The sequence below is a fragment of the Phasianus colchicus genome, chromosome 14 (genome assembly GCF_987193195.1).
Source record: "Phasianus colchicus chromosome 14, bPhaCol1.hap1.1, whole genome shotgun sequence".
In the NCBI taxonomy this organism is placed as follows: domain Eukaryota; kingdom Metazoa; phylum Chordata; class Aves; order Galliformes; family Phasianidae; genus Phasianus; species Phasianus colchicus.
This window is the reverse complement of record NC_143449.1, coordinates 19945418-19967133: the sequence shown is the minus strand read 5'-3', so window position 1 is coordinate 19967133 and position 21716 is coordinate 19945418. Positions and strand designations below refer to the sequence as shown.

The 21716-nt window shown below is 46.1% G+C and overlaps 1 protein-coding gene and 1 long non-coding RNA gene across 5 annotated transcripts; both read left to right on the top strand.

Moving 5' to 3' along the window:
* The first annotated feature begins 6545 nt into the window (after positions 1–6545).
* On the top strand, positions 6546–14077 carry LOC116229482 (uncharacterized). 2 transcript variants are annotated; one of them, XR_004167033.2, is made up of 4 exons: positions 6546–6774; positions 10995–11062; positions 11359–11687; positions 12787–14077. It is a non-coding gene; the product is annotated as an uncharacterized LOC116229482 (long non-coding RNA). The 2 variants fall into 2 exon arrangements; XR_016471001.1 differs by having other exon boundaries at positions 6549–6774; positions 11432–11687.
* Positions 14078–14121: 44 nt separating this feature from the next.
* On the top strand, positions 14122–21302 carry LOC116229481 (G protein-coupled receptor 83-like). Of its 3 annotated transcripts, none has more exons than XM_090150555.1 (5): positions 14122–14235; positions 14321–14951; positions 16650–16775; positions 18374–18507; positions 19004–21302. In XM_090150555.1, the coding sequence occupies exons 2-5, from the start codon at positions 14574–14576 to the stop codon at positions 19623–19625; spliced, it is 1260 nt and encodes a 419-aa protein (XP_090006681.1). In that variant the 5' UTR covers positions 14122–14235; positions 14321–14573; the 3' UTR covers positions 19626–21302. The 3 variants fall into 3 exon arrangements, with proteins under 3 accessions (XP_090006681.1, XP_031449821.1, XP_090006682.1); XM_090150556.1 differs by lacking the exon at positions 14122–14235 and adding an exon at positions 15995–16257 and having other exon boundaries at positions 14863–14951; XM_031593961.2 differs by having other exon boundaries at positions 14122–14951.
* Positions 21303–21716: the final 414 nt, after the last annotated feature.

The following is a 21716-nucleotide window of genomic DNA, read 5'->3' as shown; positions in this document are numbered from 1 at the left end:
AATGAGAGAGAAACTGGATGTGTAACCAAGGTACCGCAGTTGCTGAAACACTGGTCTCAGAAACTGCTGCTGAATTTGGTTGCAGGCTATTCTGGCAATGGGAGAACAGCAGGACTGGGCATGTGATTAATGGACAGCTTTTACAGGAAATTAGAATGTATAGTATTAAAATTGAAATACTACCTGTCTCCAAAATCAATTTGTTTGTTAATTTGTTCCTATTTGAAGGAAAGTAAATCTATTACCCAGTAGGCATTGTTTATAAACTTCAAATCCTCTGGCTTTCTTGAAAGGGTTTATTCTGCATTCTTAAACCTTGGGAAGCAGAGTTCCATTTCTTTCTTGTTTAATCTGTGGCTCGTCCTAAACACTGGCATAGTTATAAACGTGTGTACAGATGTTTGTGGACACCTAGCAGCAGCCAATCGATGTTTGCACAGCGTGTGTCATTGAAGCAATGGTGTAACCAGGAGGGGGTCCTCTTTGCCCCCAGGCTTCTGCAAGCCCTGTATGTGGGAATGCATCCCACCCCACGTGGAGGATTTCATCTGCAAAGTTCCCAACTTCTGCCTTGCTGTGCTGTTACACAGCAGCTGTGCACAGAGCAGAGTGGAGGTGTTCTGTGTCTCGGGGCACACCACAATTTTCAAGATGTAGCCCCTTTCCAACCCCCCAGAAAAAGCCAACCTGCAATTCTGACTGAAAGTTCTTGCTTTGATGCCTGAATAGAACTGAATCATGCATTCCAGTTCTGGTTTCTGAAAAAAAACTGAGAGAGTTTTATGTTAGAACTATGGCATCTCTTTCAAGAGCTGTTCACAATGGGAAACTGAACTCATACCTTCAGTCTCCAAAGATGTTCTGGTGCTACTGGAATGTTTCGTTTATTTTTACAAGGTATGACTGAACCCGATGTTTCAAGAAATAGCCATCAGTAAAATCTTGTGCACGTTCTTCCCACCGTTTCTTACTGTTATACGCTTCAGGAGACTTACCCAGTTCCTCCTCATCTGTAACTTACAGAGAAAGCACATCTATTATAAAATGATAGTGACCACAATAAGGCACAAGGTGGGAGAAAAGCAGCTGTCTGTCCTCATACCTGAAGGTGACCTGAGGAAGGAGGCCTGACCTGCTGCAGCTCGAGGAGCAGTTACCTGGGCTGGGGCTGCCGCCACATGGCCTGGCTTTGACTTGGTCCCTCCTCTTGCAGCCATTGGTTCTGAATCAAGGCACCTTCCCAAAAGTGCCAAGGAGTGCCTGGAAGCAAAGCTATACCATAGCACAGCAGCTTCCACTTCTTCCGGAGCTCAAACCCCTCCAACTCCTCTGTATTTCTACACTTCGCCCAAAGGTTTGGCTGCAAGCTTTGTTTCGTGGAACAGCTCATAGCTCTTGGCTCTCTCTGCCGTTGGTAGAGGCCCTCATCTTGCAGGTCCCAGCCAGGGCCCCTCGTGCTCGTGTCCAACCTGCACAGCCACCTCCGGGTTCTGCCATCGTGACTCTCCTGCTTTCAGTGATGCTGTAGGTGCGTGGCTCCCAAATGGCTTCCTCCTGGGTTCTCTTCTTTTCCAAGAACGAAAGCGTTCCACAAGCTGAAGAGTTCTGTGTGAAACCACAAATTGTAGGTGTAATAAATGTCAGGTTTAACTGTTGTTTTATGAGCAGCCCTCTGAGAACTCCGCTGCTGCTGTCACGGCTGAGTTATGTGATTTCCCGAGGGCGAGGCTGTACAAAGGTTTGATGAAACTGATGGCCGTGTTTCATTAGGCAGCACGTTCCCAGGAGGCCATCATCCATCACAGCATCCAATCACCATCAGCAAGGATTCTGGCTGTGGTCTGTGGCTGCATAATGCACCTGTTTGGGAAACTCAGATAAATCTCTGTGAAGGGAAGGCATCGTGCTGAGCTGTGTTAAAGCACCGCGTTAAGGCAGGTTGGAAGGCTCACAATAAAATCAGATGGACTGTGAGGAAAGGAGCCTTGCATTATTCAGCTCAGCCAAAGTAATACAATGAGCAGAAACCCCCCAGAGCACCAGCTCTAATGGTTAATTACTGCATGCTATAACCTAAGGGACTGTAACAAAGCAAATTTTGAGAGATTACACAAGGCTAGCTTTATGATTTTCTAGGAATGTAAATAAAAATAGATGTTGCTTTTTCTTAGAGTTACACACAGTGTTTTTGTTCTTAATTCCAACATTTTCAAAATTCCAGTTTGCATGCAAAGAATCAGATCAAACATTTTCTCATATTTTGCCCATCAGTAATAATTACATCCCCAAATGCTCCATGCAGTCCCTTCGGTTGATCTGTGGCCTCTGTCCTCTCTCCAGCTCCTCATGCACAGTGCAATTCTGCCTGCCCTTCAGTGCTGCTGTGATGAGGGTTTCTCTCCAGGAGTGCTTTTGAGTACCCTGCCCCACTCTCAGATTTGGCCAACAGCAGCGTATTGTTACACACTCACGTGAGCCCCGCATTGCCAGGAATAGCATCAGCCTTCCTGACTTTCTGCAGAGAGCTGTGGTAGCATTTGATGATTTTTCAAGTGATAACATTTAATTAAGTCCTTTCTATCTAAGATCTACCAGTGCCCTACTGACGTGCCTTGGTTCTTGCGCACGCAGGCAGGCTGTGCTTTGCTCTGCCATCCTGCTCTGCAGCAGGACTCCAACTCTTCTACCAACTGCCCAACAACTGCTGGTACAGATTCCCCTTCCCGTATCTGCAAAGTAGGCAGTTTGTCACCTCTTCACAGATAAGCACTGAGTCCATACCCAGCTATTAGCTGTTACTTAAATTGAAAGTTTTAAATCTAGATTGGATTGCCAAAGCTGCAGGTTCATTCACTCACCCATTTTTATCTCTCTCCCACAGTACAGTGTGGAAAATTAGTCATTTTTTCCACATTTCTCAGTGCTTTGCAGGTCCTGTGAGCCTTTACCGTCTCACCTGGAATCCATACATATGTATTCTGGTGGTTGCTTTTACAGCACTTTCCCTCCATGCAGAAACCACTGTAATTTATAAATGCTCAGCAACCTGCAGCTTGCTCTCAGTCCTTTCAGCCTAAGAGTGACTCTGTAAAGGAGCATGTCAAAAATAAATCCTATTGCTAAGAGCTATGCAACAAGAGATCAGCTTTCTTTGCCGTTAAGAAGTCTTTTAGAAGTTCAGAAAGCGATGGCTTCTGCTGCCTGCTCAGCCCATGGCATCTCCAGGTGCTGTGGCTGCATAATTGCGCTGTGATTGCAAGGCACATGCTCTGATAAGCACTGAACAGAGTCTGATAGCAGCTGAGATTTCACACTGCCTGTCTGTAAAACCGTAAGTCTACAGAATACTTGCCATAGAAAGGTAACCATGGAGTTGGAATTTTCTGTTCCAGTGCACTAAAAATGATCATAATGCTAAATTCTATCTGGATGCATCTAACTTGCACAAAACAGCCTGTGAGGACCTCCTGTGAGAGCAGCTGTGGGTATAAGTGCTCCACTCAAAATGAGTTAATTGAAACATCACTCAGGAGGTTATGCTTTAAAATACCATTCACAGGAGAAGGAAACAAGGCATTTAAAGTCTGATGAAGGCCCAAGGGTTTATATATGCTCATTTGCACCTCTCTATCCTTCAACCACAAGATGAAGGCAATTACCCAGCTTTCTGCAGGCTAAAGATAAATTATTAAATGGGGATGGGAGGGGCTTCATCACATCAGCAGTGATGGAGATCCTCCCTGTAATTCCCTACTGAAGCATGATGGCACTGCTCAACGGGTCACCACGAAACGTGGTTAGCTACATCTGCAGGGCACAGTTTAGAGAGGCAACAGAAAATTACCTGAATGAAAACCTGCAGGACAGGGAGGATCCACAGTCACAGACCTGAGTTGCAGTTCATCCCAATTTTCAATTAGGTATCTCTTAGGCAGTGATTTTAATTTATGTCATGAGTGTACCCAAGACAAACCATGTATGCAGAGAGTCATCCCCTTCAAAACTGCCATAAGACTCCTTGAAAGTGGTCAGACACTGGTGAATGGCTTGGGAAAGTCAAACCCCTCACCAACCATCAATGCTCAGCATTCAACCTGGGGAGTCCTGTAGGTCTGGCAGGTGGGGAGCGTTCATTACACTTATTAAGTGTAAACTGTTTCTACTTGAGACTGCTTTGGGGAAGATGATCTTACAGATTCTTGCAGCTAGTCAAAACGTGCCATCATATGCTTAGTTCCCAGTTATCAAGGAAAAGGATAAAATTTAGCATTGTATTAACTGGAATGTTGAGGAATGTGCTCTAGAATAAAACTGTTTTATCCTATTTCCGAGCTCCAGGCAAACATGTCAGAGCAGAAAGAATGGAGTCTGCTGCATTCTATGACTTGCTCTTCGCGTGGCACCGTGTAAAACCCAAGCACTGATCCCCCACATTGAATGGAAGAAGAAAAACTCAGATAACTGCAAACCTTACATATTCCACAGTCTCACAGGTTGTTGTTTCATCCTCTTCCTTCGTGTCTTCTCTAATATTTGAATGAAAATCAAGTCTGGCAGAGATAAGAGGTCTCGTATTCTGCCTCTCCACCAGCATGGACCTCTCAGCATACCCCTGGTGAGGGGCTGTTCTGAGTGCCTTGTGCTTACAGCTGTGGGCTGACACGATGGGCACTGAGCTGTGTATGTGGTGCCCAAGGTCACAGGAAAGCTCACAAAGCTGGTAATGTCAGAGTTGGGGTAGCACAGAGGAAATACTCTTTTTCATCTGAGCAGCATCGACTAAAATTGCTGATCAGATACATTCTTTCAGTGTAGCTTTTGTTTCATAAGTAAATAAACATTAAATACATTATTTTACTCAAGCAGCCAGCACACACACAGCAAAGCAAATTGCAGTTCACCGCACACTGGAGCTGCCCCTACTCTGTCCATTTGTCCATGAAATCCCTTCAATCTCATCTGCACCCAGACTCCAAGCCAACGCCTGCTGCCCTGGAAGCATCGACCTCCTCTCCTGTTGCAGACGTTTGTGGCAGATCACCTCAGCCCAGAGCTTTGGATCCAACCATTGCAATAGCCCTGGATAACCCCCGTCCAGCCCTTCCCAAAACACTATCAAAATGTCTGGCTTTGCACCAAACACTCCAACACATGTTTTTCTTTACTGTCAAAGCGTTCGGAACAGACATCAGCATTACTTCCATGTCCTGTGTTTCAGCTCTGAGAAGCTGGTGTGCAGAAAACAGAGGGAAGAAAAGTTCACTGTTCTCTAAGCTGCTAGTTAGTAACAGACCGGCTGGAGCCTGGAAATTCAGGGCTGGTTTTGCAGCCACTTGGACTGCTTATTCACTGTAACAGAAATGGCACTAAGAACAAATAAATTTCCTAAGCCAAATGTTTGTGCAGAATTACTGCCCTTGATTATTTTTTTCCATACACACAGGAAACTTGCGATCTTCTTGAAACTGGCCAGCTGCTCGCTGCACCATTATTGCTGCTTTACCTCCCAGCAGCTCCAGTGGTCAGCATTTGCTTCAGAGGTTCACTCTCCATCACATATCAAGGCACAACCGCAGGTCAGGGATGAAAAAGACATCCTTTGTTTGCAGGCTCCTGAGCCTTGTTGTTTTCTTCCAGGTTGACTCACAGCAAATGTTCCGAAGTGACTCAGAAAGAGCCAATATTTAATTACAGAGACATTCTGTGCAAGCATCTGAGGTTCAGCAACTTAAGATGGTGCAGCTGATAACAATAACTTTGCACTTATAGCCACTCATTCAAGAATGTCAGGGTAGTTCCAGCATTACTCTGCTAAGCTGGCTGAGGGGGCATCAGACAAAAGTGTCAGAAACAGAACTGTCTGCCCAGCTTGGGAGAAGTTTGGATGTGATCCAGGGCTACTTTGCCTCAGATTATTTATAATTAAAAATTCCTAATACCTCTTGAAGGCAAGATTTGTGTGCAACAGATCTGCACTGGTAGTGAGCTACATAATACCTTCTTTGGCAGCGTTAGGAGTGCTGTTGTTTTTAGTGTATGAAATGAGACATCCTGTTCCCAACAAGATTTTTACTTTCGATCTTTCATAGGGCTGAGCTCTGGGAAAACACAGACAATAAGATGCCATTCACTTCAAAGAGATCAGAATTAGGACTAAAGACAGGAATAACCTTTTTCAGCTCAAGTTTTTTTTGAGAAATTCAGGGTGTTGTCCTGAATTTCAGCTTAGCCTCTGCTCGGCATCGTTCTAGCTCCTGGGGTGCCACATAAGCTACAGCTGTGTTTCCAACAAAGCCTTCATCTCAGCTGAGCTAAAGGAAAGTGACATAGCACAGCAAGTACATCGACTGTGGTCCTCCAGCAGATTGCTGCTCTTCCATTAACCACCTCCTCAGTGCCAGCACAGAGAAGAACTGAAGCAGCACAGCCTGTAATTTATTCTAATTTTGTTTTATTGTTTACTTATTTTCCTACGACTGCCTCTTGTGCTGTTGTCAGTATAATCACAGCTGTTCTCATTCTGAAACATTCAACAAAGTCCCAGGTGCTTGTTATATGGAGATGATAATTAAGGTACTGTTTTGTGGAAGTAGACTTGCTTTAAGAAAAGCAGCTCCTCCAGCACTTGGGCTGCAGGAGAAGCTGTGTCATAGTTAATCGCAGGGCTGCTCTTTGTAAAGCAAACTCTTCTCTTCCAGCAGCCTGAGGAGCTCTGGAGGTGGGGAGGTGCTGCGTGTGGTCAGCTCTGCACTGTGCTGCTCTGCTCTCTGGGAGGTGAGTGGCTGCTGCTGCTTCTGCTCTGCTTCTTGGTTTGGGTTTTCCTGTCCCCTGGGGGAGAAGAATCTCAAACTTTTAGGTTATCTTCGACTCCTGAGAACTGTTTTCTTTCCTGTGGGCTTCAGGACTGTTGTCATGGCTGTGTGATCTATTGATGGACAGAGAAACCATGGGTATCAAAAAAGGACTTTGTGTTTGTTTAATTATTGAATCCTTCCAATCTGAGGAGCAGTTCCATAGTCCAAATGACCCATGGCAATACAGAGCAAAAGAGAGAAAATGTAGGAAGCTGTCATCTGTGCTGGAAACCTTCCATGCAGCAGCTTCCACAGATTTCTTGTGTCTCTACAAACTCTGAGAGCTGGGGAAGATGTAATGCAATATCAGACTTAATTTCTTTCTCCTATCCTACAGGTCCTTACTTTCAAGCACCTCTTCCAAGCTGAGAGCATCCTAAATTTCCAGACACATTTGTAGCTATTATACGAAATTTCTTATCATGATGATTGCCGCCCCAGTAGCATCGTTCCCATTTGAAATTCACCGGTTTTAAAGAAATGAATTACACTATAATCACTTCATTCTTCTTCTAAAGGCACACGAGTTCTTGTCAAACTGCATTGTAAAAAGAAACCTTCAGGACAGTTTGACTCAGTTGTTTTTCCTTCCTTAATACGTGCCTCCCTGCATCAATGGGCCTTGTTGTCAGGGATTCAATCCTTAGTTTTTCAAACAGCCCAACAAAAAAAAAGAGAAAAGAATGAATTCATCTAATTTTTAGGAGCATTTTTGCCTTTATCATGTTAGGTGCTTCCAGTACAATGTGCAGTTCAGCGCTCACAATGGCTCTTCAGCAGTGTCCCTACTGATCCACAGCAAATTTTACGTTCAGAAGTTCTAGTCTCTTACTTTGGTTGGAGGAGGTATGGGACTCTGCGCTCCCACTTGTAAGTCATGCTGGAGGGAAGTGCAGATGCTTACCTATTATTCCTTCACTCACTCACAAGCCGCTGATATCGAATACTGGCGTGCTGGGCAGAAAAACAAAACCAAAATGTTTCTGCTCTGCTGATCACCAGTCATTTACAGTACTGCTAAGAATGTCCAAATAAATGTTACTAGGAATTTACACTGAACTTCCTGAGAGGTTTTGAGGAGCAGAGTGACTTTCTGAAGAAGGCTTGAATTGAGGGAGGTGGAGGACAGCAAATCCAAACTGTAGATGTGGTGGTTGATGGGTCCTTGCTGCTCAACCCAACACTACTAGGTGTGGAGGATGGCTCCCTGTCAGTCCCAAGGCACGTACAAGAGGTGTAACTTGTTTTTGTGACCGTGTTAGGTAGTATAAAGTTGTTGGCAATGCACCAGCTGAGTAGCAAGGAGAAAATCCATCCGTGCAGCTCCTTAGAAAAAGGGCAATTTCCCAAGTGGGCTTCGAGAGACTGCTTTCATGGATGTGCAGCTGGCACAGCTGAGAGTTGGATCTAATGTAAGCTGTCTGGCTTCCTCCTCCCCACAAAACAAAGGAGAGAGAGGCAGCAGGATTCCTGAAAGCAACAACAGGAAGTTTGGATGTTGGACAGAGAAGGCAGCAGCTGTGTAATTTTGCATAACAAAGCCATTCTAGGAGGTTTTTGCCCGTATTTGTATCGTAGCACATTTTTTTTTTTTTTTTTTTGCTGCTGCTGCTGTAGCTACAATTTGGCTGCACTCTGAAATAGATCATCAGGAGGTAGGGGTCATTAAAAAATCCTTAATGAGGCACAGCAGTGGCATTCATCCAGCCCCCTCTGTAAGGAGGTGTACAGGTCCAGCCTGAGAGGTGGAGCCTCTTGCAGCCACCTCCAAGTGCCAGCAGGCAGGTGTGCACGCAGCTCTGCAGGGACAAGCGTGAGGTGCAGGCATGCTGCCAGGCTGCTTCCAGCCAGCAGACCCTTGCTGGTGCCTGGTTTCAGAGCACCAAATGAACTATGCTGCTTGCCAGTCGAGTCATTTGGTGCACAAACAGCTATTTTGGGGTAGGACTCAGCCTGCTGATGATGCCATTATCAACATTTTACACTTTTTGCCTTATGTGGTGTGTGGTGCCTCTATCCCTGCTTTTGGAGATGTGGGGACTGTAGATCATTCAGGAACATGATTTGAGCATCTGAATTTGCCCTTGCAAGTAATAGTGTGGATTTTGTTCTTGAAAGCTTGGAATGTTAGTGAGCACAATGGATGTGACAGTAAAGTTAAGGAAAGAAAGCAATGCTCTGGGCAATACTGGATTTGTTGTGATTATTATAGGAGAAATGAATGAAATGCAGATGAAAATGAGAAGACACTGTGGGCAACGCTTTTTTCCTGTAATATGAATGCAAATTAATACCAGTGGGAACAATCATTGATGTTTCAAAAATTAACCCCAGAAACACAAATATTTCAAGGAGGAGAGAAATAAAGAATCTCAGAGTAAAAGCCATTGAAAGATGCTGGGAGTATTAGAAGGACTAAAGGATGCCAGTGGGAGATGTTTGGGCTGGGGAGATGTAGGAGGACCTGTGAAGCAGATGGGCCCTGGTTGGATGAGGCTGAGCTGAGCTGCCTCCAGGGAGCCCTCAGAAGTATTTCAGAGCTTCTCACTTTGCACTTCCTTTCAATTTCTGTCTTCTGCATCACTTAGTAAAGGAATTCAGTGGTGGGTTTTTTTTCTTTGAATATTTGTAGCTCTTAGTAAAATCAAGCAGGTTTTTCGTTATTTCAGAGACTTGAAAACAGTTTTTAATCTAGTGCAGCTTCAGATCTGCAGTGGGCAGCAAACTGTGGTGCACATGGGCTCATACCACAGGTGAGAGCATTCACAGACTGACGCTGCATGTTGACTCCTCGGGCTGTGCTGGGGTCTCACTGAGTCCAGCAGTCACTGAGTGTGGGAGCATGGAAAGAGAAGAGGGAGAACAGAACTGCATTTGGTTTCATTGAAGTTTGGAGCTGACAGATGCTGAAACAAAGCAGAAACAATGGAAGCCATTCTCTGTGAAGTGCACTGAAATCTGCTCTCCTTTACAGCAGACTTCAGGTCTGAGCACAAAGCCATTCATGCGGTGACAGTTGAGCACTGGCAGGTCAGTGGAAGTGCTGGGCATGGCACTGTGCTGGGCAATGGTATGTTACCACAGGCAACAGCAGCCACAGGAGCTAAATGTTCTTCATGGCCTCTGTGTCTGATTTCTTTCCTTTCTGCAGTTCCCCTCTGCCTGGCTCTGTGACTGTCCCCCACCTCTGTGCCCTTCTGAAGGATGGGGCTCAGCTCCAGGCTGACCTCAGTCCTGAAAGCCAAAGGCATCGCTGGCAGCTTCCTCAGCCGATTAAAATGGGTGAAGAGCTTCAGCTTTGTGCCTGCATCGTTGAAGGTGGCATTAATTGGATGCTGAGCTGAGTCAGCAGGCATTGGGAAGGAATCTTTTGTGGTTCCAGTGGTGGGGTCCTGTCTGGGTTGGAGATGAATCACTTTGACAAGGGTACAGAGTGCTGCACGTGGGAGGGGCACACATTTGGGTGCTGCACTGAGTCATGGCAGAGTTCTCAGAGCTGAGATCAGGCTGCAGAATTATTAGTTCCTAAATAAGCCCTGTCTGCACCGAACACATAGATGTTATTGCCATCAGCAGAAATAGAAGGAATTAGTTGTCAGGGAGTGTTTCCAATTTAAATGTTAGCAGCTGTTATTATTTCAGTGTGGCAAATTTTATGGTTTTGCCTACAAGTCTGCTCTCGGTAAATTAAAAAATTATGTAACAGCCTGCTTGTATCTGCAGTGGATCTCAGTTATCACGAGAGGAACACAAGAGGAAAACTGCCCAATGTCAGTGGGGGTGAAGGGATATGCAGTCCAGAACTGATGTTGCCAAGCACTGCAGACTGAGCCCCAGGTGCCCCCTGCAGCACGCAGAGCTTTGGGTGCTGAGCCCCTCACATGGAACTGCTGTGCACTGCATGGCTCTGTACTGTGTGGCTTATAGCACTGCTGGCTTTGTGTGAAGCAGTTCTGCATCTCTAAGTAAAAACAGTGGAGGTTTTGAATTGTCAGCATGTCTGAATTTCAGAGGTGTGTTCTTTAATTCGCAGTCACTCCATTATCGTCAGTCCTGGGGGGGCTGTGAAATCCTTTATCACATCCATGTAGTGTCCTGCACAATATCTGTGCCTGCTAACCCTGCATTTCTCACTCACAGATGCAGTACTGCTCACTGCAAATGAAGAGGAACACAGCATCCTCAGGGCATTAAAGCAAATATAAAAGGTAAGAATCCCAGATCAGAGCTTTCAAGGACTGTTCAAACTTTTATTTGTAACGCAGTGTTGTAACACAGCTGAGTGAAGGGGGGAAAAAATAAGGGGGGGGGGGGGCTGGTATACAGCTCAGATTGCTTCTGCTCCTTCACCAAACTGTGTATTTAAAACAAAAGTACAAACTGCTGGCTTCTCTGGAGAACTGCAGTCTTTCAGTGTGCTGTCTGGTGCAATTGGCACATTGATGGGAATATTTAGACTTAGGAAATGTAGCCGCTGAATTTTCTACCTCTTGTCCACACTCAGGCAATGAAACGTTGCATCCCAGCTGCTTTCAGCTCCAAATTGCAAAGCTCAGACATACTCTCTTTCAAACCAGACGTCTGCAATGGACTTTTGCAGCCACGCGGGTTCACACCCAGCACTGCTGTGCCCTGAGGATGTTGCACGGTGCCTTGAGGATGCTGCCCACCCCCTGTGGTTCTCTGCTGCTCTCCATTGCACTTCCTGAGGGAAGGGGAAATGGCTCAGATTGTGAATGTGCAAGCAGCTTTACCTGGAGAAGCTCTCATGACCTTTCAAGGGCTGTAGGAGACCTATACCCAGCACCAGGAGCTGTGCTTGTTGAGAAGCAGGTGGGTGCACTGCTGCGAAGCAGAGAAATGCACCTCTTGAGCATGGTAGGAACTTCGGAGCTGGCAAACTGTCTAATGCAGTGGCCTTGTATATTCAGTATCACTCTCATATCATCTTATGAAGTATTTATGTACCTCATAAATATGGAATAACTTGTAGGAACCTGTAGGGACAATCTTATTCAGCTTTTCAAGCTCATTATGCAGGTAATGGAAGCATTTTGCCTCTGCTGAGCTTGTTACACAATGGTGCTTTTGTCACTGAATGATGGCTGATTTCATCAGCCATCAGCCAAGCACAATCCCAACAGCTGATGCAAAAATCATAAATGGATTATGTATATTAAAATATTTTTGGCACTGAGAAATGAAGATCTCGCTATCTGGGACTTTAGTTGCCCTGAACAATTCAGCTGCAGACTCCACATCTGTGTAAATGATGTGACTGCTCCCACTGGCATCATCCAAGCATAGGAGAACCCTCCCAGCTGAGGCACAAGATATCACCATCAACTCATTTCACTTTGGGCCTCCATCACAACTGACATCCCTGGCTGTGGTCCTGCAGTGCTCTGCCCATGGAATGTGCCTGCAGTACCGGCCAGGGCAGTGTGATGTGTCTGCCAGGTGATTCCTGGCTGCTTCTGGGCTTTCGTTGGACAAGTCTCAAAAATAGCATTTTAAATTGTCTCTTGAACTGTCTACTCCTCTTGATTAAACAAGCAGAGCTAATTACAAGATGAAACCCAGAATTATCTACTGGAAGATAGATATTTGTTAATGAAATCAATTGATCATGAAACTAATGATGTCCAGCACTCAGGGCTGTCCTTGGTGATGGGCAGTGCTGGTTTGTGAGTGCACAAAGTGAATGTAGCTGGCTCTGGCCTCTCCCCTCCCAGGCAGTTATTTGTGATTAGTCTCATTTCACCACAAAGCACAACAGGGTAAAGAAAGGATCTCTTTTACACCTCTGTTTACTCTAGAATTGCATCTATTTTACTCCTCTCTGAATTCAAGTATTCACATCCTTCTACTGAAAGAAAAAATAAAAGGAAATGAAGCCATCTTAATGTTTTTTTTCTTTAAATGTTCACAGGAGCAGACGGGAACAAGCACTTAAAAATGTACACTGCTAAGACTGTGATAACAGGACCTGGGGAGAAAGGCTTCATAACTATCAGTTTTTGGCATGTAGTTCTACACTGTCTGGTAATACAGGTGAATCATGTCTTTTGAAACCCTTTCTTTAAAATTAGCTTAAATGAAGGCGCAGGAGTGAGCGTTCTTGACCCTGGGCACTTCTACAGAATGTACAGTGAAACTGATTGCTGAATTATCTGGCTTCTATTTGTGAGATGGGGAAAAGTCCTGCAGGCACGTGGAAGGTATCCTGGAACTAAGGCAGGCAGTGATGTGCCCGTGACAGCTGACCTCATCCTGGCTGGGTGGATTCATGCCCTTACAGAGCAAAAGAAAAGAGGAAAAAGCTGCAGCCTGTATGCTCATGCCCTGAACCAGCTGCATGCTGGGCTCAGTCCCAGTGACGGGACATACGGCAAAAGCATTTATGGCAAAAGACATTCTGAATGGCTAAAGATGTTATGAATTGCCAAGGCAGTGCTGAGATGCTGAGTCTGTCAGAAAGGTGAAGCTGGCTTCATCTCCAACACAGCCAATGAAACCTGACTGTTGGTGCTGCAGCAGCCCACCTGCTGACCATAGGGCTCTGAGTTTGGGGGCAGTGCTGCTCTGTGGGTAGATTTATCTGGAGAGGAAGGGGTGAAGATAAAAGATTCCTGCCCTTCTGCTCCTGTTCTCCCACCCTGCCTCGATGTCCAGCTGGCCAAGCTGTGATAGAGTCACTGTGGACATCCAGCAGCATCCCAGATCTTCTGCTCTCATTTCCATGTTGCATTTCAGTTTTTATGATGTGCTCAGCATCACAGGGGGATTGCAAAGGGGACACTGCCAGGCACAAAGTGGGGAGCTCACCAGAGGCAGAACTCTTCAGATACTCTCTGTGGAAAGCAGAAAAAAGATGTTGAAATTTTGTAAAAAGGCTGTACTCCACCAAGCTTTTGTGCTGGGTACACAGAAAGGAGGGAGAGAGGACAGGAAAGAGGGAAAATAAGGGCACATCCATCTCTCTGTATTTTACTGCTCTGCTAGAATCTGTAGATGCCAGACACTCCAATCACCTGTCTGTGGGGCTGCAATCCATCTCGGTGAGCCAGGAGGAGATACACTATTGGCTATTTCACATGCAGTGTGTCATCTGGCAGGCTGTATATATAGTGAGGAAAGCGGGGACCACTCAGTCTCTGAGCAAAGCTGCTTCCAGTGAATAGCTCAGAGATAATCCGAGCATGGAAAGAAATGGGAAAGGCTTCCCCTGCTTTTTTTTTTTTTTTTTTTTTTTTTTTTTGTTCTGATAAGCTCTGAAAACTGTTGGGAAATGGAGCGCTGATTGGTGAAGGGCTGTGTGGAATAGCAATAAAGCACTTTTCCAAGGAGAAGTTGTTGGAGAGAAGAACAGTACCTGAAAGTAAGTATTTCATAGGATTTCTTCCTACAAAGAGAGAGGAAGTGTTTGGGGATATTTCAGCATCTGAATCGTCTCCTCTATACAGGATATTCAGGACATATGGGACTGAAAAAGAAGAGCAGTACCTGGAGAGTCCTGGAGCACAGCTGATGCACAATCAGCACGGGAAGAAGGACCCATTTATCGACTCCTTTATGTGGTTTACATCTGCAGGGCATATTTTTATAATGCAGGCATGCATGTTTCTCTCTGCAACCACTGAGTGTAGCACCTGAGCTCCCAGGAAGGAGGAGGGCAGGGAAGCTTGCTGCTGGCCCCGGGGCAGCGCTTCCTGAGCCATGAGCAGGCACACGTGGTTCCCTCTGCAGTACATCTCCAAGCCCTTCTGGAGAGCAGAGAATCACACCGGCACCAGCTTCCTCTCCACACGGTACAGCTTCCCAAATCAGTCCTTCTTCCATAGTGATTTGGACCTGGAGGACTTGGGAGACTTTGACAGTGGGACCAAATATGAGGGTGAATCCCAGAGCAGGACAGTGCAGGCGCTGCTGATCGTAGCTTACTCAGTGATCATCTGCATCTCACTCTTTGGAAACACCCTGGTGTGCCACGTGGTGATCAAGAACAAGAGGATGCATTCTGCCACCAGCCTCTTCATCATCAACCTGGCCGTGGCCGATGTGATGATCACTGTCCTCAACACCCCCTTCACGCTGGTAGGACTTGGGCAAGGCTTGGCGGGGCGGTGGGATGTGGAGCAGGGAGGTGTGTGCATGCATACATCAACACCCTGCTGGTACACAGCTCTAGCAGCTCTTTCCCCCTGCTCTTATCTCCTGGGTGGGCTGTGTGTTGTGCTCAGCTTCCCTCGTGCAGATATGGGTTTGGTGCAGAGATGGGGCCAATTGCCCCCGTGTCCCAGAGCCCGCTGGGAGGCCTTCCCTCCTGGTAATGTTCCCTTTTCAGGATGGGGACAATACTGGGGTGTCCTACTTGTGCTTTAGTGGGGAAGGGAGCTGGGATATGTTTAGCACTTGAAGGTACAATTAGTTGTCAATTTGCTATAGAAACGATGCAAACAGTCGCTGCTTGTGAAGAGCACTGCAGGGAACTGTGAGGTCTGTGCTGTGCCCTGCAGCTCTGTGTGCCTCTGACCAGAGCTGGGAGTCCTTTCTTTGCTCCCAGACACTAAATAATGGTAGTCATAAAGAGAAAAACAGAGGTGGGATGAATAGGCTGCTGCATTGCCCACAAGCGATGCCGTGCAGGACTGTCTGTAGCTGAGTTTGGCAGAGTCCTCTGGTTCCTGAGCATCCCAAGTGCTCCTATTGTGCTCCCTGGCCATAGCTGCCTGCAGCTCTCTTCCACCTTCCAGAAGCATGCCCTGCATTGCTGAATTGAATTCTCCTTTTCTTAAACCAGTCCTATATCTTTAGTGGGGTTTCTCTGCTTTGCTCTTTTGGGATTGTTCTGAGAGAGGACAGTGTGAGTGTTGGCACAGTGGTTACATATTTGGCATAGGTAATTAAGTAACAGTAATCCCTCTTAGAAAAGAGCTTTTCATCAACTTTAGAGAAAAAGAAAATTGCTATGGTTTCATTGTCAGAGTTATTGTTACTGAGTTGTCTCTGCGGGAGTATAATTAGAATTAAAATGGTAGATTAACTGAAAGCATTAGCTAGTCTTGACTAATTTTCTGTGTAGACATATGTGTTGCAGTAAGTGTGCCTTATTTCAAATTAGCTTAATCTCCCTCCAGAATGAGTTATATCAAATGCTGCGCAGTAAGGAACACTTACTTGGCACTTGAACAACATGTGTGCAGGGAGCAAAACAACAGCAGGTACTTGGAATAACTGCCTCTGTAGGAAAGCCACAAGAAGCAGCGCCTTCCAGGAATCCGTATGGGATGGCACCGAGCCTTTCTGCTGCACTCTCAGGCTTCAGACCCCCCACACCCTCCCCAGCAGCAGTGGGATTTCATGCCTGCTGGAGATAACGTGGGCACCAGTGGTCAGATCGGTGAGGAGGCTCATTTCCTAGTAAAGTGTTAGTTGCTTTCTCAACTGGTGGGGAATTTTTTCCTCTGTTTGTCTAAGCTAGCTGACACCTATGAAATTGCTGTTGGTGTATCCCTAACAATGTGATAAGAGGGAGCCAGCCTTAGAGATCAGTGTGGAATTGAGGCTGCTGTCCCCACACACTGCTGAGCAGCCAGAGCTTCTGGGGATGCTCCCAGTGCAGAGCACCAGCTCCTTTCCAACCCATCCATGAATTCTTCCACTAACTCATCTCTGAGTTTTGAACCTGTGGGAACTTTATCATGGTGCTTCTTCCTTACAGTGCTCCTGGGAAGCCTATTTGCAGCCCTTCAGACGGTGCACAGTTCTAATCCATTGTTGCCTGCTCTCCAGGTGCGGTTCGTAAGCAGCACGTGGGTCTTTGGAAAGCTGATGTGTCACATCAGCCGGTTTGTGCAGTACTGTTCTGTCCACGTGTCCGTACTGACCCTCGCTGCCATCGCTCTGGATCGTCACCAGGTACGTGGCACCCAACAGCTGTGTTTGTCAGAAGGTAGGAAGCTACGTGCATCAGGTTTCAAGTTCCAGTTCCTGAAATCCTGTGTTGTCTTGGGAATGAAGGAATTGGGCTGAGGGATTTGGTTTTCATGCTGCTGGACAAAAACCTGCTTCCTCATGGTGATGGTGGTCAAACTAGAGAGGTTGTGGAGTTCCCATCCTTGGGGATATCCCAAACCCAACTGGAGGCAGCCCAGGGCAGCCTGCAAGGTATGCTTTCTTGCAGTGCTGGAGTCTGCAGTAATGGCTGTTACTGATAAGCGCAACAAATGACACAGAGAAATTAAGTTTAAAACAATAACTGATGCCATTCTGATTGCCTGGGTTGTGCTCCATCTGGTGTTGGAGCACAGATCATCCATTCCCATCCAAGGAGTGTGGTAGTCTGCTCATTCTACAGATACTGCAGCTCCTGAAAGAAAATTCTGATAATGATGTATTTTAATTAGTAGATTCTGGGTCAGTGACCAAGCATGGCTATGCATTAAGAAGTGTTGGTTTAGCTACAAGCAAACACGAGAAGTGCTGTTAAATCCAGAGCAGTAAGTCCCCCAGAACTGGAGTTAGCCAGAAGGGCCAAGGAGGTATAAACAGAAGCAAGGGAACATTGCTGAGCAAAGAGAAAGAAGCACTTTCACAGAATTACTGTTAATCCTGTGACGTAGCAGAGCAGATGTGCTCCAGGGGAATTATGGAAGCTTGGTTAAGCAGGTATTTATAACAAGATTAGAAAAAGCATGCAAAAAATACCAAGGACTTTATCAGCCAAGACATCAGAGGGATGACGTGACAGATCTGTTCTCAGTTGTTATTTCACTGCATGATATGATCATCTGTAGTCCACCAGAGATCGATGCTCAGTATGACTTCTCAAGTCAAACTGCTGGTGGAGCTGAGTGTGTTTCTCTGCTCAGGGTCCTGGGACAACAGCAGCAGGACATACTTGTGTAGCTCGTTGCATATTTCAGCAGTTACCTTCTCGGAAGTGCAACAAAACCAGATCCTCCTGTCTACCTTGTAACACTGGGGGTGCAGAGCTGACACAGTGTTTCAAACTGCAGTGTGAGGCTGCTGAAAGGGTGACCAAAACACTGGAAAACAGCCGCCCTCCTCAGCAGCAAACTCCGCACTCTGCCACTCCGTACTGCAGGGGACAACCTGAACATGGAGACCAGCTTTCAAGTTCATTAGTGCAGTGTTAGCCAAAGATTACATGGAACTATAAAGTTCTCAAGCACCATGTCATATTGTTGTGCAAGTCCACCAAATGCCAAATGTGAATACAGCTGCCATCTGTATTTGTGATCTGTAGTAAATAAGAGACATTTTGTGCTCCCCATGGTACAAACCAGAGCAGACTCTTGGCTTTCAACTTCCACCACACTTAATGCCCATGCTAAGTGTGCCTTCCTGTCTTGGAAAGCACACATGCTGTTCAGTGTCAAACGCTCTCAGTCGGATGCTGATAAAACAAAGGTGCATTTTCTTTTCTAAAGTCTGAAGCTCAATTTCATCAGTTGAGGACACTTTAAATCCACTGGGCTGGTTGTTTTCTGCAGGTTATCATGCACCCTCTCAAGCCGCGCATGTCCATGGTGAAAGGAGGGATTTGCATCGTTATCATCTGGGTTATGGCCAGCTGCTTCTCACTGCCTCATGCCATCTATCAGACCTTGACAAGGTTTTACATCGGGTAAGGCATTTACACAGTGCTCTTTCATAGGACATGCCCAGTTTAGTCAAGGTCACGCAGATTCTAATGCATGTTTCTCCGTCTGAGTTACTGAAATGTGAAGCATGGGGAGGCAGAGAAGTCTCCCTTGGCTTTGAGTCGGCGGTGACTTTCTCCCAAATGGATAATGAAAATCAATGAAATTGCTTTCAGGCTTGTTGTTGGTTGATGTTGGCTCAGAGATTCAGCGCTGTCATTTGAGTCAGGCACAGAAGAGAGATGCTCTTCCAGCCTTAGAGGGCACAATTGCCAATATGGATAAATACTTCGTTTATATCTTCTGAGGATATGTTTAAAATATCTCCACTGAGGCCAGAGCTCAGGCTTAATGTAGAATTCTCCAAAGAAGCCCTCACCCATGTTACTGAATGAGTTCTACTGCCTGTGCCTTTACTGAGATGCATAAGTGTGTCCTCCATGTGCTGTGGGACTGACAGCTCTCTCTCTCTGATCCCAGGAACAGAACAATACGAACGGTTTGCCTCCCCAGCTTCCCTCCTCCTGCTGACCTTTTCTGGAAGTATTTGGACTTGACTACATTTGTTCTCCTGTATGTTCTGCCCTTGCTTGTGATCTCCATTACCTATACCATGGTGGCTAAGAAGCTCTGGCTGAGAAATGCCATTGGGGACATCACCATGGAGCAGTACTACGCCCATCAGAGGAAGAAGAAGATGACGCTGAAGATGCTGATGGTGGTGGTGATTGTGTTTGCAGTGTGCTGGTTCCCTCTGAACTGCTACGTGGTGCTGATCTCCTGCAGGGCCATCCACAGCAGCAATGCTCTGTACTTTGCTTTCCACTGGTTTGCCATGAGCAGCACTTGCTACAATCCCTTCATTTACTGTTGGCTGAATGAGAACTTCAGGTCTGAGCTGAAGTCCCTGCTGTGTGTGTGCCGGCAGAGGAGCGCAGCACAGAGCCTTGCCCTGCAGTCCATCTCCCCTCCATTCAGACCCGCTTGGCTCGAGAGCTGCCGGTACAAGAGAGGCAGCACCTGCCAGAAAACAGCATCATCCCAAGGGAATTCTACCAAGACAGACATATCCAGCGTTCAGCCAATTGTGGCGGAACACTAATACCTGTCTGATGGTCAGGCAGCATGCAGTCTGTCCCACTTTGTGCAACTGAGATGCTGGTCAGCAGTGATAATGGTGTGGCACTGCTCAGCAAGATGCTGCACTTTGGGTAAAGCCTGCACTGTAACACTAGGATAAAAGGTTTTTAAAATCTGAAGCTGGAAAAGTTGGCACAGGGTTTGTTTTGTAAACCCTCATGCCCTCCCCCTAGATAATAAGGCATCTGGTAACATGCCTTCTGTGTAACCTGACTTAGAATCCTCACAAGCAGAATCCTCACCAACCTCAGGCAGCGCTGTGCTCAGGGCTGTGTGGCTCTGTGCCTGGTCCTGGGAGCAGAGGTGCCCTCACCCCAGGTGCTGACTGATAACACAGCAGTGTTATCCCATGGGAGCTGCCAGACCTGACCTGTTAATTGGGTTCATTACAGCACCATCCCAGCGTCTGCATCCTGACATGGACCCCAGGCCTTTATTTTGAGAAACAGAGGGATGCACGAGAAGTGTGTGTAAACACGAGGGATGGGGAGAGGTGTTCATCTCTGGAGGGTGATTCTCATCTTAACTGTGGAAGATCTGTAGGTTCACTGCAGAGGCTGTCAGCTTCCTCTCCTGCATGCTGCTGTCAGGCTGATAACCTGAATTCAGGCTCAACTTTGGATTGCCGCTACTGTTAAGTGATCCAGAGCTAATTGTGCAGGAGATGAGTTTGCTTCTGGAGTAATGATTAGCTGATTGTGTAACTATGAAGCTGGCAAAACTAACCGTGACTTTCCTTCACTGCAGATTTTGTTCATTTTTTGGATTTTTGGTCACTGACTCAGACCTGAGAATTGTTTCCTGATCTTATCCTATTTTCTGTACAAGCAAGGCTGATCAGTCACAAAGCCATTATTTGCACAGATATCAGTGTCTGGTAAGGTGAAACCGAACCCAATGCTTTACATGACAAAATGAGAACCCATTATTTTCTTTCTGAGAAAAAGATTATTTGGCTTTATGGAATGGAGAATCATCCTCGGCAGTGTGTGTGCTGACTCTTAAACTGCCCCTTTTTCTTTTTCATTTTTAATATTCTCTTGTTGAAAAGTGGTCCAAGGGTAAACGGGTGTTCTATTGACATCCATGTCACAGAAATCTGGTGTAAAGCTGCCCCATGGATGGCCTAAAATCCCACAGGTTGTGCACTGACAGCCCTGTGTGCCACCACAAACGGGGATGGGAAAGGTCTCATCAGAGATGGGGATTGAAGGATGGGAGATGGGACTGGGGGACACTGATGTGCTGGGAAGCTCTGCAGACCTGGAGGGTGGCACATAAGGCATGCTATGGTGTGTCATCTCACACCCATTCTGAATCCAAAGGTTCACAGGACTGGAGCATATTTTCCAGCTGGAATGTGTCCCACCAATGTCTCGGCATCACCAAATGCTCTGTAAGATCTGCACTGCCAGCAATGCTCAGTTATTTTACCTTACAACTGCACTGTGCTCTTTCAGCTCACGCCTCCATCCATTTGCCAAAATCCTGAAACATCTGTGGTTTTCTTTGATTTATCCCAGAATATTTTGACGAGGTATAGAGCAGATGTTTCAAGTGAGAAAAACTATTTGCCCAGTGTGGGTAGCTGCCAATTCAAACGTTACTGAATGGTCTGTGGCTGCAAGGAACTTGCCCATGTTTTGCTAATTCAAATCTCACTTTGCACCTTAATCGCCAAGGGAAGTGTTACATTAAATAAGGATGAAAATTAAGCAGGTCTCATCTACATAAAAACTTCCATAAAACCCAGAGCTGAGAAACTACGAATTAATGAGTTGTTCTGAATCACTGCCACTGAAAAACACAACAGCCAACATCATTAAGCAGCAACAAGTTTCAGAGTGTTCCCAGAGAAACTTGTGTGCACTTATTGGTAGAGCCTTGGCACAGAGGAACTCACCTAATATCAGGTCAACATCTTTGTAAGTGTTTAAACAGATCTGCAGTAATTGGAAGGACTTTTGTCTCCCATTCTAAAAGCATCTCAAGAAGCAATTTTCTCACTCTTTCAGTGAAAGCAGAGTGAGAAGTGAACTCTCCTCCTTTTTAC